The 15,578-nt window shown below is 35.9% G+C and overlaps 1 protein-coding gene and 1 pseudogene across 1 annotated transcript; one reads left to right on the top strand and one right to left on the bottom strand.

Moving 5' to 3' along the window:
- Positions 1–2,908: 2,908 nt before the first annotated feature.
- LOC120180251 lies at positions 2,909–3,531 on the bottom strand (annotated as a pseudogene).
- A 1,090-nt stretch (positions 3,532–4,621) lies between these two features.
- LOC120180240 (cytochrome P450 86A1-like) lies at positions 4,622–6,452 on the top strand. Its single transcript, XM_039185621.1, has one exon. The coding sequence runs from the start codon at positions 4,639–4,641 to the stop codon at positions 6,172–6,174; it is 1,536 nt and encodes a 511-aa protein (XP_039041552.1). The 5' UTR covers positions 4,622–4,638; the 3' UTR covers positions 6,175–6,452.
- Positions 6,453–15,578: the final 9,126 nt, after the last annotated feature.

Below are 15,578 nucleotides of genomic sequence, written 5' to 3' on the forward strand. Positions count from 1 at the left end.
TGCCTTAATCAGATACCTCTGAACTCCAAACTACGTGTATCTAGTGAAAAGTTAAAAAATGGAAACAGGGTAGGAAGAATCTATGTGAATCCAGCTTTCGGCAGAGAATTTATCCATTAGTTAGGCTGTCGTGTTAGGTCCCTTGTCTTGATCTCAATCAGGCTTAAAATCCTTAAACATAATGAAAGCTTTTGCATCCATTTTTTGCTCTGAGAAAAGAAATTTTCTTCTATTTCATCCGTGTACTGTGGTTTTGGATTTCTGGACACGTAAAACACTATCTGCAATTAACTGCAGAAGTGGATTTTAAGTTTGAAACTTTCAGATATATAGATTTATCAAAAAAGTCATGCCACCTAAAACTTCTTTTACTACAGGGAAGAATAGCAGAAGGGTCTCCTAAAAAAACAAAAAAATTTCAATTAAAATAAACCCACCACCTTTTCTTTGTGTGAAACATCCCTTTTAGAGATTCGGATTCCAAACGAAAAAGAGCAGTAAATAATCAAAGAAAACTGAAAGCAGGCTACCCTAACTTGTGCTTTGTTAAATTTTTTATATCTAAAGCTTGTTGGCAAGTGCCAACATTTTTTTTAATGGATAGCATGATTTGATGTTAGTTGTAGTTTTATAGTTTATTGCCCACCCGTGTGAATATAAGAATTCCAGGCCCCCCTTCAAACACAGTAGACAATGATGGCAATTCGTCTTTCATTTGTAGCCTTGCATAGAGGGGTGTCTCTTCTTTTTAGCTTTAGTCATCATGATGTAAGTGTTTTGAAAACCAATAAGATATATTCACGCTGATTTTTAAATTCATAATAGATACATTTATGATGCGAAATGCTGGTGCATACATGAAAGTAAGTAGATTCGTGGGCTCAATGTATGACATATATTTGCAAACACCTGCTGGTTGCAACGCTAGTTCATATGCTATGCTCATTGTAATATTTACCGTTTCGGATAATTGTGTATATCCGACATAAATATATTCAAGAAAAATAAATAATCAAAAGCAGCATTCATCTATCTTGATTTTTTTTTATGTTTCATGTCCGTCTTGAAATTTATATTTGAAATCCGTAATTATTTTTTTCAATAATGTAGTCTTTAAAATTCAAGTATAAAATTTTCTTTTAAAAATACAATGTCTTATTACTAGGCCTAACTTTTATAAGATTCTTTTTTCTTAATTATTTATTATCATGCCTTGTAGGGCATCTCATTTAAGAAAATTTCCATGATTTGGGTTTTGATTACAAAAACCTCTTCAATCTTCACTATCAAGTGTTGGGCCATATTTATTTATAACCTTTTTCCTTAAATTTTTAATTCCTTATATATTTGTCAAGCTCTATCATCCATCCACCTCACCCCATTTTCCATCCACCGAGTTTATCTGCAACTCAATAACTATTACTCTTTTCTCTCAAATTTGAGCTAATTGCAGAAGATGGCAACTCAAGGGACCAACAAAGTCGGTCAGGAAAAAGGAACCAACAAGCCAAATGGCTCAGTTATGCAAGAGCCTAATACCACCATGGCTGCTGGGAACATAACGGTTACCAGTTGTGGCTACATGAGATGCAGAACATCGGAATTCTTTCCTGTAAGGTTTCTCAAGAACCTCGGTGGCAAAGCAGCTAAAGGTTTACATGTTGTGTCCATGAGAATTAGGCCTTCCCGTAAGGTTTCTTCTACCTCTTCTTCATTAGGAAGATCGAAACCGATTGTAACTCCTGCTGATTCTCATAGAAATGCTGCCATCGAAGACTGCATCAAATTTATCAACTCTTCTGCCTCTTTGCCTAGATCAAACTCTGTTTCTGCTATATAATTCTCCTTGAACTTAATGGTCAAAAAACATGGTTTGATGAAAATGTTAAGCATCCTATCTATTCCTACTAGCTTATATGTACATTATCGTTTTCTGTTTAGATAATGGAAGTAAAGGCTTGTTTAGTTTACCTATGAAAGACAATGGAGTATCTTATGTTATCCTTTTGGTTTGGTTTCTATCACTGTGTACATCTTGTTGTGAGTGCATATTTCAGACAGGCTTACCAGCAAATTTGCTGTGTTTCATAGGTTTCCATATCAGACCACTAGCTATATTTATTTGTTTTTTAACACTTCTCTAAAAGAAATTTCTAAACCTTAAAGTTATTACAATATTCAAAGAGGAGCAATACCCGATCCAAATGCATAAGACTTGAGTTGAGACAGCAGCCACATGGTATGTTTTCCAATCCACATGATATTAGAATTCTTAGCTTCGTTGGCAGACTTTGCACAGAATGCCTGGCTATGTTTGCTTCGGTGCATATAGTCGATGGACAACATGTAAATATTTCTGTACTATCCTTCGTTGGCCCCCAAGGGACGGAGGAGACTAGGTTAGCCAAAAGACCAAAACCGACATGCCGAATAGTTTGACATTCATCCTTATCGTTTGTCATTTGGCACCCAACAATCACACCCAATTTATACATCTTGTTCACAGCCAAAGCTTGATTTGAACCCCAGGATTAAACAAAGTCATGCTTGGAATTTGGAAATGACATCATTTTCCTAAAGCAAACACTACACAACAAGGCAAGATGCCAAGCAAATCTGATGTTCAACCATATATGACATAAACGAGTTAGGAACCAGATGCAGTTGAATGTAACAAGAGCAAATCAATGTTTTTAGTTTCCTATATATACATATATAATCAAATCTTAATGATAAGAATAATTACTCAGAAAGAGGGCGAAACATGATTTAGTTTTTCACCTAATCCTGTCTGTCTTCTTGGATTCTGGTCCATTCCCCAATGGCCACAATCATTCTACTTAATTTCTATAACCACAAACACTAACTAATAAATGAATTATAGTAATTTTTAAAGACTAAAGCAGTGTGCATTGAAGGAAATTATAAACAACAGCTTAGTGTTCAAGAATGAAGAAAGGTTTCATAGTATTGAAGATACAAAACCTGAATCAATTCCAAACCAATATTGAAACTTCCCCAAGAGGCTGCCTGATTGGGATAAATTACAAGTCTCTTTTCACTTCTTAAAAAGTCCACCAAGTCCAAAGCCACCGCCATTGCCGTTCTTCTTCTGAGGGATTGAAACAGAGTTCTTGCGAACACTGGAAGTGCCACCATTCTTTTCTTCAACTTTCTTGAGGAGAGGGTCAGTTTCATAGAACTGGTCTTCCTTGGTCAAGCTCCCAGAATCCAATCGAAAAGCCCTTTCTCTTCTTTGCCTCCACCTGCACCTTTTGCAGCCGTTGCATAAACCCTTGTTGTCGAAGGAACAAAGGAAAAGATAGGCAGAGAAGCCATTGATGTTGCTTTGCTTTTTTCTTCTTCTTCTTCCTCGTATTGAAATGATTGGTGGTGCACAATGGGGAAATATACGTTTACGGAGATAATGTTTGCTGTGAATTTTGGACCGTTGGATTGGGGATTTTAAGATATGATGAGTGGGAAAACAATGGGGCGTAGTGTTTGTACCACGAGCTCTCCACAAGTGTCTTATCTTCCTTATTGAATTTTTCAAAATTTAATTATTTTCTATTTTTCTTGTAGCGAAAAAAGATGTGAGAATTGATCTTAGCAGATATGGATATGGGGTCTCTCGCGTGGCAAATTGGTCACCTAAAGAAAATGAGATAAAAATTTAGCAATTTAACAAATCAAGCTTTGTTCCATTTTGGTAAGAGAATTTTAATTTAATCCTGTACAGTTTCGTATTTATGAATTTAAGATGTTTTAGTAATAATAATAGTATCAATTTAATGAGTTTTAAATCTTAAATTTCACTATAAAGGATTATAAACATAATTTAACCTAGTGAAGAATTTAACAGCTATAGAGATGAAAGTCAAATTCGAACATCAAAGTTCTTATGAAATTTAATTTAACATTGGCATTGAACTAACACCCCTTCTGGGGCGTCCTATAATATTTTGGTGTTAGAATATCCCATGGATCATGGCATACGATGACAAAAATGGGTTATAATAATATATGGGCTTGTTTAGGGGTTATATGCAGTTCTGCCCCTTCCATTTTGTTAGTTGCATAAACCATGAATAATGAGGAGGTTGAACTTGGTATTGGTAATTCAAAAGAAAAGAGAAAATCAATTGGGTTTGGTGAGATTTAACTTCTTTAGCACTTAATGATTTTCTTTTCTTCTTCCAAAAGATTCCCTTGTCTTGAAACTACCCACTCAAATGGAGTCAAATTTGTAGCTCGGAACATTACATGAATATTTCCGCACGTCTAGGGTCTGTAACAGTAACCCATTTTTCTCGGTTTGGGTAAACTATCCCCAACCACTTCTCTTTTCTCTTTGGAAGATGAGGGTGTTGGCTTTTGGGTTGGCCCCAAATAAAACTGTTGGCTTTTGTCGGAAAACAATTACTTTGATCAAGACAGAACCAAGGTAATTAGATTCTTTGCATGGTTTTCGTGTAAATTACCTCACGTATGTATTTCATATCAACCCAACAGCGAACCTCTCTTCAATGGACTAAAATTTCCCAACAACTCTGCCTAAACATTTCTCATTTGTATCACTTTATATATAATTTCTTTACTACCAATCTCTCTCAAAATTAAATTCTGCAATATCCCATGGAAACCCTTCAGTTGGTGTTCAGCTTAGCTGCTGCAGTATTTGCTTACTCAATCTGGTTCCATTTCCTAGCCAGGAAGTTATCCGGTCCGAGAGTATGGCCTCTTGTCGGTAGCCTACCGCTTCTTTTCATGAACAGGTGGAGAATCCATGATTGGATTGCTAGTAACCTTCGAGCCACTGGTGGTTCAGCCACCTACCAAACGTGCACCATTGCTCTTCCTTTCTTGGCTCGCAAGCAAGGGTTCTACACCGTCACTTGTCATCCCAAAAACATTGAGCACATTCTTCGGACTCGGTTCGATAATTACCCGAAGGGGCCTCATTGGCAAGCTGCGTTTCATGATCTGTTGGGGCAAGGGATCTTCAATAGTGATGGAGAGACCTGGCTCATTCAAAGGAAAACAGCAGCGCTTGAGTTCACAACCAGGACACTCAGGCAAGCCATGTCTCGGTGGGTGAATAGGACCATCAAGAACCGACTATGGTGTATTTTGGACAAGGCAGCCAACGACAAGGAACCGATAGACTTGCAAGACTTGTTGCTCCGGTTAACGTTTGACAACATTTGTGGCCTTACCTTTGGTAAGGATCCTCAAACACTTTCTCCTGATTTGCCTGAAAATCCATTTGCTATGGCTTTCGACACTGCCACCGAAACAACTCTAAATAGGCTTCTTTACCCTGGTTTTCTATGGAGATTGGAGAAGATTTTGGGGATTGGAGCAGAGAAAAGATTGAAGAGTAGCCTACAAATCGTTGAAAACTACATGAAGGGTGCCATTGAAGCACGAAAAGAAGCTCCATCAGATGACTTACTATCCCGCTTCATGAAGAGAAGAGACGTTAAGGGCAACCCCTTTACGAGCGATGTTCTCCAACGCATTGCTCTAAACTTCGTCCTCGCCGGAAGGGACACCTCTTCCGTAGCCCTCAGCTGGTTCTTCTGGCTCATCATGAATCACCCAGAGGTTGAACAAAAGATCATCAACGAAATATCTACAGTTCTTCGCGACACACGTGGTTCTGATCACAAGAAATGGCTCGAAGAGCCTTTGGTGTTTGACGAAGCCGAAAGATTGGTATATCTAAAAGCAGCATTAGCCGAAACTCTACGTTTATACCCCTCAGTACCCCAGGACTTCAAATACGTTGTCCAAGACGATGTCTTACCCGACGGAACATTCGTTCCGGCGGGCTCGACGGTGACATATTCAATATATTCAGTGGGAAGAATGAAGACTATATGGGGAGAAGCTTGCATGGAGTTTAGACCTGAAAGGTGGCTGACACCAGAAGGTGAAAAATTCGATCCACCAAAGGATGGTTACAAGTTCGTGTCATTCAACGCCGGACCAAGGACTTGTTTGGGGAAAGACTTGGCTTACTTGCAAATGAAATCAGTGGCCTCAGCTGTGCTGCTGCGTTACCGGCTTTCTCTGGTTCCTGGACACAGGGTGGAGCAGAAGATGTCTCTCACTCTGTTTATGAAGAAGGGCCTTCGAGTTTACTTGCAACCCCGTCCACTTTCATAGAGATTTGGATTCATCAAACTTCACATTGTCAACTGTGAATTTGCTCGTAAGGAAAGGTAGCGGAGGGTCATCGTTGTTCAAGGTAAGTGTGGGGAGGATATAGTATTATAGTTTGATTTGTTCTGGGTTTCATAAAATTGATAGAATGTTTGTTTGGGTGTTGAATATTTGGATACGTATACTGGTTTGTCATTCAAAATTGTAATGTATTTGTTATGTTTATATTCCATATCACATCATATGATTATATAATAATTTCAATAAAAGTCCATACCTTCAATTTTTAGCAATATACTAATTTAAAAAGGATTGAGGTCCATTCTATAATTCATATTCAGAAAAAAAAAAAATTCATTTTGAGTGGTTCCTTCCTCCTAACAATATATCTTTTCCCTCTCTCATAAATGAATTGGGCTTGTCAAACAAATGGAAAATTCTGGTAGGCTTAGTATCTTAACTTTACTTACAAATTTTGAAATTTTATTAATTATTTTTATATTTCTTCGAAAGCTAAATATTTATTGTTATTTTTAGTCTATTGAGTGTTAGGCCTCTAGAGTTTTTTTAAACCTCTTAAGCTTCAATTTTTTGGAGTTTTTTGAAACCTTCAAAATTTTGTGTTCTCCGAACATCTATAACTCCTTGATGTGACTTTCAACACCTCCACAAGATCTACAATCTAATATCTAATAATTAGATATATTTTTCTTGCCAACTTATGAGTAGCGTTCGAAAGATGAAGAAAGGGGACCCTCTCTCTCTTGAACTCTTCCCTTCATCTCTTCCTTAATGATTATTTATCGTTATCTTTAACTTGATTGTTCTCTCATTTCTTATAAACAAAGATGAAACTAAGAATTTACTAAAAGAGAGGTCAAAATATAATAAAAAAGCTTGATAATATATAAGGGTATCACATAAATAATACTTATTGTTTTTCAATTGAGGGAGTCTAATAGAGCTCATTTATTTATTTCTAAAAAATATAACTTTTTTAATATTAAATTAACATAAAAAAATTATTTGACAAGGACTAAAATTATTATTGGTCCCTATGATGATCCGTCACTGCATATAGAATAATCTGTTACCACTCTCCATCCAAATAAAAAATAATGAACTGCCAACATCATTGTAATCTCACTTTTTCCATCAATAATTATATATACAATAATGATCCAAAATCTAGGACCCGCCCCATAATACAGTCATTATTAAGAGTCAAACTTACCAACAAGGACCTATTAAATAGAGGGGTAGAATATTTTGTATGCAAGAATTAAGGCCTTGATGATATACAATTCCAAAACTTGATTGAATTTTGCAATGCGTTCATAGGTCATCAACAAAAAGAGAGGGCAATGAAAGCTGGCATTAAAGAAAAAGGAGAAAGACAAGTAGGAAGGCTGGTGAAGAATGCAAGTTTAGTTAAAGAGATCCAAAGACCTACATTCGTAGCCCATTAGCTGCTCGGACCGCAATCGATCCCACCACAATTATGCAAGCTTTCAACACTATTACTTGTTATATTCTTCTCTTTATGCTTTCTTATCCATACCATCCACCACTTATATTAATGTAATCGGTTGTGTTATTTTTATATCTTTATATTGTAGAAATATGTTTTTGTCCGGGTCGAAAAAATACTAGTTATGTTAATTTATATCTTTATATTGTTGAAATATATTTTTGTCCAAGTCGAAAAAATATTATTATTATTATTATTATTATTATTATTAACAAAAATATTTACATTTTGCAGGCCTAAACTTAAAATCCAACTAGTTTACAAGAACCCAGGCCCAAAGCCATTACAAAGCAACCCGGATCCCAGACCCGACTGACTCAACAGACTACAAACCCGACTTGAATCGGCCCAGTAACTGACCCAACAGAGCTAGTGATAGGGAAGCGGTGACGGGTTAATGAACGTTGCTCTTGTTGAAGAATCAAACCTAGAAAGCTCTAGACTCGATTAAGAACAAAGGGGATGAATAGGGGAAGGTGGCAGCAGTAACTAGGATTCTTTAGGGTTTCTTCAAGGCAATAAGATTAGAACAAAATAAACAAAAGATAAAGAAATTGAAAATAAAATAAAATAAGATAATAAAGAAATCAAAAGATCTCCCTTACGAAGGTGGACGGTAAAGATGATTGATGGTGCAGATGGATTTGTGGAAAAATATATGGATAAGTATCCTATCGAACCCTTCTAGTCGCAATGAAAAGGCAAACTCGATAAATGGCTCTAACCAACCCTCCTAGTCGCGATGAAAAGGCAAATTGGAGTTTGAAGATTAATCTCCCTCACAAGAACTTGAAAGAACTCCCGGAGAAGAAGCTTCGAAGGCACAAGGCAATCAGCACTTGCAAAAATGAACTCTCGTTGTATTATTAATCAAAGAAATCTTGAATTACAAAGTTTAATGAAGCCTCCTTTATATAGAGGCTGAGTTCTAAAGGTCCTAAATAACTAATGAATAAAATAATAATAAACTAATCATATCTTAACTCTAATTCCTAATAAAATAATAATAACTAAAGATAATATTTTTAACCCAACCTTAATTCCTAATAAAATAATAAATATAATCCTAAAGGATAATGCATCATCCTATATTAAGTTATATTACAAATAATCAATAAAAATATTGAAAATTCGTAATATTTACAAAATCCCGTATTAATCCCGTATAGGATTTTCTGCATGCACCATCTTCAGTAAAATAGCTATATATTGAGTTCCTGATATCAGATTGATGCGATTCAAGAACCGTTGGAAAGATAAGAGACAGAAGGTCGTATATACAGTAGACATATTGACTAAATAAGATCAGGATCCCATTCAAAAAGTCGTCGTAAGTCTGCTTCTGTTCTGATCTTCTTTTCCAATGCTTGGACGAGTGGATCATTTGGAAGAATTATTACTTCTTCCTTTGATGTGAGCCTTGTGATGCATGTATCATCCTCCCTTTCTTCAAAAATATTCGACCTCGAATCTGAAACATTAAAGGGAGCAACATTAGAATCGTTTAATGATTCATTCACATTATACTTACCAAATAGATATGCTTTGAATCTTCGAGACTTTGTTCTTCTAATAGGTTCGAGTAGAAACATTAGTCCAAAGAAGCATGTATTATGGACTCTGGTGCATGTATCATTCCCCCACTCCTCAAAAGGATTCGTCCTCGAATCTGAAAATCCAAAAGAAAGAGATTTAGATGTGTTGAAAGAAAAACTTGTGAAACATTTACCAGGATCAATGTGATGTGTCTTTATGCGTTTTAGTCGAGGTTTCTTCTTTGTAGGAACTGATTTCTTGAAGTCTTGAAATCCTCTTTTGCATACAAGTCTTGTAATCTGATGTTTTGGTTGAAATTCAACATGGTACCGGCCACTGTTGGCTTTATGTATGATTATTTCAGATAATTTCTCCATGGTTTTATTTATGTGTGGCAAGAATGAGTGTTTAAAAACCATGTCAACTGGTTTGTTAAAGTAATCCCTTAAGTCTCCTAAGTGGGGTTCATGAATTAATGATTCCCGGGAGGAGCTTTGTGGACTGTAGAACCTGTTTAGTTGGCAAGGAAACTCATATACAAGATAAAGCTCATTAAAAGAACTTTTAAAAGTATGGGTAGAAATATAAAAAATATCCGAGTTATCGGGATATAAATCTTTGATATGTTCAATTCTCGGAATAGTAGTATGAGTTTGATAGGTAAGAGTATACCTTCGTGGTAGTGTATCGTCTACTGTGTTTTGCTTACCTCGTTATGTTACGCACTTAAAGGAGTTGTGTTTAGTATGGATGACAACTTCACGAGCCTTACCTTGTAAGAAGGAGAAGAAGTATGTTACAATTTCATTAAAATGAGTAATAAAATACTTACCTTTGGACTCTCGTAAATCATGACTCTTCATTGATATAGCATAGTGATTAGGGCTTTCAGGTGGTAACCCGTCAGGAGGGTCACCTAGCACTATTCGACAACTCTTGGCGATAGAAGATGGTGTGGGCTAGTCTCGTGTTGTTTTTACTTTCTCATCATTTACATGGATTCCCTGTGCATGAACTATAAAGCATGTGGAGTTGTTCAAGTCATGTTTCATCATTAAGATGACGTTACGACTAAGGCTTTCATGGATGTAGCCTTTTTGTAACAAATTTAACTCTTTGGTTTCTTCGAGATTGTATGTTTGACGAGGTATGATGTAACCTTGAATTAGATTGGTTTGGTGTTGTTTTCCTTTTTCCAGTGGTAATCCGTCAGGTGGATCACCTAATTCTTCTTGAAAATCCTGTAACAAAGATGAAAACACACTAGGCAAATCCTTGTTAATGTTAGAAATCGAAACAATTGATTCTCTAAAGCGAATAAGGATGGAAGGTTGTTTGCAAAAAAGGTTCTCTCTCAATTCTTTTATGCTCACACATAGATTTTGAGTCACTCTTTTCTTCTCACAATTAGGTTCACTCACCTCCCATGGGTCATTATTCTTTTGGCTTTTGTAACTAGTGACCTCTTTTTCTTTTGCCTCTTTCTCAGCTTTTTCTTTTTTTGCTTTCCCTACCTCCTCACAAATTATCATTTGATCTTTAGGGGCTGGAAGTGTGTCATTCTTTGCTGGTCGTTCTTTCTCCTTGTCAGGTTTGTCATCTCTTAGCTTTTTTAGAGAAGATGGAGCAGAAGACGAGGAAGGATTTGAAGGATTACCTTGGTAAGAGGATGAAGTACCTTGGTAATGTTCTCGGAATCTCCTTTGGATTTGTACTTCGATTGTCATTGCTTTCTTTAGTGTATCTTCAAGGTTTTCGTATCCATGGACGTCAAGAAGATCAGTGATGTTTGAGTTCAAGCCGACGACGAATCTTGACATGGTGTCCTCTTCTTCTTCAGTTATGTTAGCCCTATTGAGTAAGGACTGCATCTCCTTGTAGTAATCTTCAACTAAACTTCTACCTTGTCGAAGTCGGTGTAGTCGTTGTTTAACTTCTCGTGTATAATGTGTCGGTAGGAATCGGTTCCTCATGGCATGTTTGAGTTCGGTCCAAGAAGTGATTGGTTGAATTTGGTAGCTGTCGATCTTTTTCCTTGTTTGCATCCACCAAGTGTGAGCATATCCTTGGAATTCCAAGGTGATGAGGGGAACTTGTTCAGCTTGGGGGCAGTCATGGTATGCGAACAAGAGATCAACTTTTCCTTCCTAATCGATGTACTTTTCTGGATCGTAGTCTTCTTTAAAAGACGGGATCGTGAACTTTGGTTTTGTAAAGAGTTCGGGTGTTTAAAAACGTGGTTGTGCTCGCCTGGGGGGCCAAAAGTTCAGCATTGTTTGGCCTTGGATTCTGGTTTGGTAGATCCAGTTATAGTTCTTGTCGTTCTCTCAAGGCATTGTTAAGTTGATCAAATTGAGTTGTGAGTCGTTCAAGTGCGGCTAAGATGGCCGTAAGTGTCTCATTGTTATTGTCGCCCATCCTGCAATTATAACACTCCAAAGAAGATTTTAAAGTAGAATAAAAATAAAAGAAAATAAATTTAACAAAGCAAGAAACCTCACAAGTTACTCTAAGAAAGAAACTCTATGAAAGTAACACAACGAGAGGCAAGTAAGCCGATCTTGTACTCTTTAAAACTCACTTTACCAAGTAGTCTTTCACAGTTTGTATCGGAGTTTGATTACTAGCAAAGGCGATAAGAAAAACCTAAAAGCTCTAAGAGGACAAACAAAGGTTAGACTCCAAGAGAACAAGAATGCAAAGACGGAAGAAGTATGCAAACTCTTTAGTCCTACTAACACAAGGAAGATAATGTGTTAGATAATGCAAAAGAACAATAACAGGGAAAAACAAAAGAACCTAAAACACTAAGAGTTAAAGAAAAAAAGGACCAAACCAGAAAACCTAGAAAACGCTGGATCAACTTGAGAAACGTTTTTGAGGGGGTTACTGGTATCCAAAAATTCTGGAAAAATTCTAGAATGTCTTTCGATGCGTCAAGAAACCACCTGTAAAATTTCAGAATCAAATACCTTCAGTAGTATCCAGTGGAATCTGTTGAACGGCGAGTCCTCAAACAATCTATTTTTCTTGATCGCTTTGTTCAAAGTTGTTCTTGATCTCCAAAAATTCTAATTTTTTGTGTGAATGATCTCCAATATATGGAGTTTCAATCTGAAAATTTTCACCACAAAATTGATCTTGTATAATTTTCAATAAATTCGACAATATTCTAGACCGAATCTGCCAATAAAACTTGAATGATGTATTTGAAGGATCTAATGAACTCTGATCGAAGTGAATTTTGGACTGGAGATTAAACTTAAGACGAATATGATATATGGAGAAAATCAGCCCTAAATACCTTTGTTTGTAATTTTTTTTTTTTGAAATTTTGGCTTTTTTTTTGAAAAAAAATAGCAAACTAACAAGAAGGATTTGAATCTAAATTAAAATTAAATAAAAATAACCTGAAACGATGAATCTTCTCTGAACTAGCTCCGTTGGGGTACCTTGACGGTGTTGTGTGCAAGAACAAACAAGATTGCTTGCTTCTTTCCAAGAATCGGCCCAAATCTGATACCAATTGATAGGGAAGCGGTGGCGGGTTAATGAACGTTGTTCTTGTTGAAGAATCAAACCTAGAAAGCTCTAGACTCGATTAAGAACAAAGGGGATGAATAGGGGAAGGTGGCAGTAGTAACTAGGATTCTTTAGGGTTTCTTTAAGGCAATAAGATTAGAACAAAATAAACAAAAGATAAAGAAATTGAAAATAAAATAAGATAAAATAATAAAAAAATCAAAAGATCTCCCTTACGAAGGTGGACGGTAAAGATGATTGATGGTGCAGATGGATTTGTGGAAAAATAGATGGATAAGTGTCCTATCGAACCCTCCTAGTCGCAATGAAAAGGCAAACTCGATAAATGGCTCTAACCAACCCTCCTAGTCGCGATGAAAAGGCAAATTGAAGTGTGAAGATTAATCTCCCTCACAAGAACTTGAAAGAACTCCAGGAGAAGAAGCTTCGAAGGCACAAGGCAATCAGCACTTGCAAAAACGAACTCTCGTTGTATTATTAATCAAAGAAATCTTGAATTACAAAGTTTAATGAAGCCTCCTTTATATAGGGGATGAGTTCTAAAGGTCCTAAATAACTAATGAATAAAATAATAATAAACTAAACATATCTTAACTCTAATTCCTAATAAAATAATAATAACTAAAGATAATATTTTAACCCAACCTTAATTCCTAATAAAATAATAAATCTAATCCTAAAAGATAATGCATCATCCTATATTAAGTTATATTACAAATAATCAATAAAAATATTGAAAATTCGTAATATTTACAAAATCTCGTATTAATCCCGTATAGGATTTTCTGCATGCACCATCTTCAGTAAAATAGCCATATATTGAGTTCACGATATCGGATTGATGCGATTCAAGAACCGTTGGAAAGATAAGAGACAGAAGGTTGTATCTACAGAAGACATCTTGACTAAATAAGATCAGGATCCCATTCAAAAAGTCTTCGTAAGTCTGCTTCTGTTCTGATCTTCTTTTCCAATGCTTGGACGAGTGGATCATTTGGAAGAGTTATTACTTCTTCCTTTGATGTGAGCCTTGTGATGCATGTATCAGCTAGGGTTTTCCCTTATCTGCCCCATCGCCGCACCAACAAGGACCATCCGATCTGGACCCATCCAACAGTCCATACCAATAATTATTTAGGGTCTGAAACCCTAAACCTAGTTATTACCATCGCCGTTAATTGCTCCTGCCACCAATGGGATTTCTGACGCCATCGATTCACCTACAGTAACTACATATCATCATCAATAATGATGATGGAAGAAGAAGCAGAAAGAAAAAATATTTAAAATAAGGGAAACAAATCCGCACTATCCCAAGGCATATTAATCCTATCTCCTCAGTACGTCAATCACAAGTCCATCAAACAGCAGCAAATCATCAATCACAGGCAATGGGAGATAAAAGAGGTAGAAGACAGAGAGACGGGGATTTGAGGGGGCTTACAAAATAATATAGAGAACAGAGAGTGAAACAGAAAGAAAAAGGAAAAGATAGAGAGAAACATAACGAAATATGAGAGAAAATAAGGAAAATGAGGTTACCTTTGGGTGATTATCCCATCGCACGGTCGTCAGAGCCGAAGAAATTGAAGGGTTTCTTCGTAGACCTACAATGTTTGGGCCATTTTCAGGCTGAACGAGGCCCAAATCCTTGCTCAGGGCCAAGAGACGGTTCAGATGGTGTCTTTTTCTCCCCCTCCGACACCGGTATACGACGGCGGCCGTCGGTCAGTGGCGGCCAGCATGGCAGAGTCTCACCGTTTTCTGGGAACCCTTGAAGCTCTGATGAGAGCTTTCTGAAGCTCTCTATCTCTCTCTTCTCTCGTTTGAAATGAAACAAATGGGAGATAATGGCCAGTTTGGGGATTTATTTGGGTCATTTATATGGTGTGTGAAACAACGCCATTTCGTGGAGGACCTTGGAAGCATTTTCGCGCATGGGTTATTTACTTTAAAGGTCATATGTATCTTGTAACAATCTATTATGGTCATTAATGCAATTCTATTTTTTTTTCGATCTTTTAATTTGTATAAGTTGTAATTTAGTCCTTATTTACATTTGAATACTTTTATGTTTTATTTAAGCCTAGGTCATCGTTTTTTAGTTTATTTATACTTAAGCAGTTTATTTTCTTAGTTATTTCATTTTAGTCCTTATATGGTTGGTAATTACATTTTATTAATGTTTGACTTTGGCTATGATATTTGTAATAGTTGCATTTTAGTCACTGGTTTTGTGTGTTTTGTATTTTGGCTGATGTTCGAATTTGACCTTGTGATTTATGCATTTTTCATTTTAGTCACTACTTTACATTTGGTTTAATTATTATTTAGTCCAACATGTTATGGTGTAATTTATTTTAGTCCTCAATGTTGTTAATGGGTTATTTACATTTCTAGTATATGCAATATTTAATATTTTTTATTGGAGCTCTTATTTGTTCATAATTATTGTTTAGTCCTTCAAATTTTTGTTTTTGTTATTTTAGTCCTTTAAAATTTTGTTAGTGCCATTTTGGAGCCTAAAATCACCCTATATGTTTATTTTTATTATTTTTATTTTTATTTGTAATATTCAGTTGTTTTTATTTTAGTCCTCATGTATGAATATATTTATATTATGTATGTGTCAAAATTAAGTAAATATTATCCATGACTATTGTATGTAAATGTATGTTGTTATTTTTTATTTATTTTATTATTTAATATTATTTATTTCATGTTTTTTTATCTATTGTATGGTATTCAACTACTTTCAAGAACATGTATTTGTAGAACGGGCGTGGAAAGTATCACT

This window comes from Hibiscus syriacus, unplaced genomic scaffold (assembly GCF_006381635.1).
Source record: "Hibiscus syriacus cultivar Baekdansim isolate YM2019G1 unplaced genomic scaffold, ASM638163v2 tig00003715_pilon, whole genome shotgun sequence".
Lineage (NCBI taxonomy): Eukaryota > Viridiplantae > Streptophyta > Magnoliopsida > Malvales > Malvaceae > Hibiscus > Hibiscus syriacus.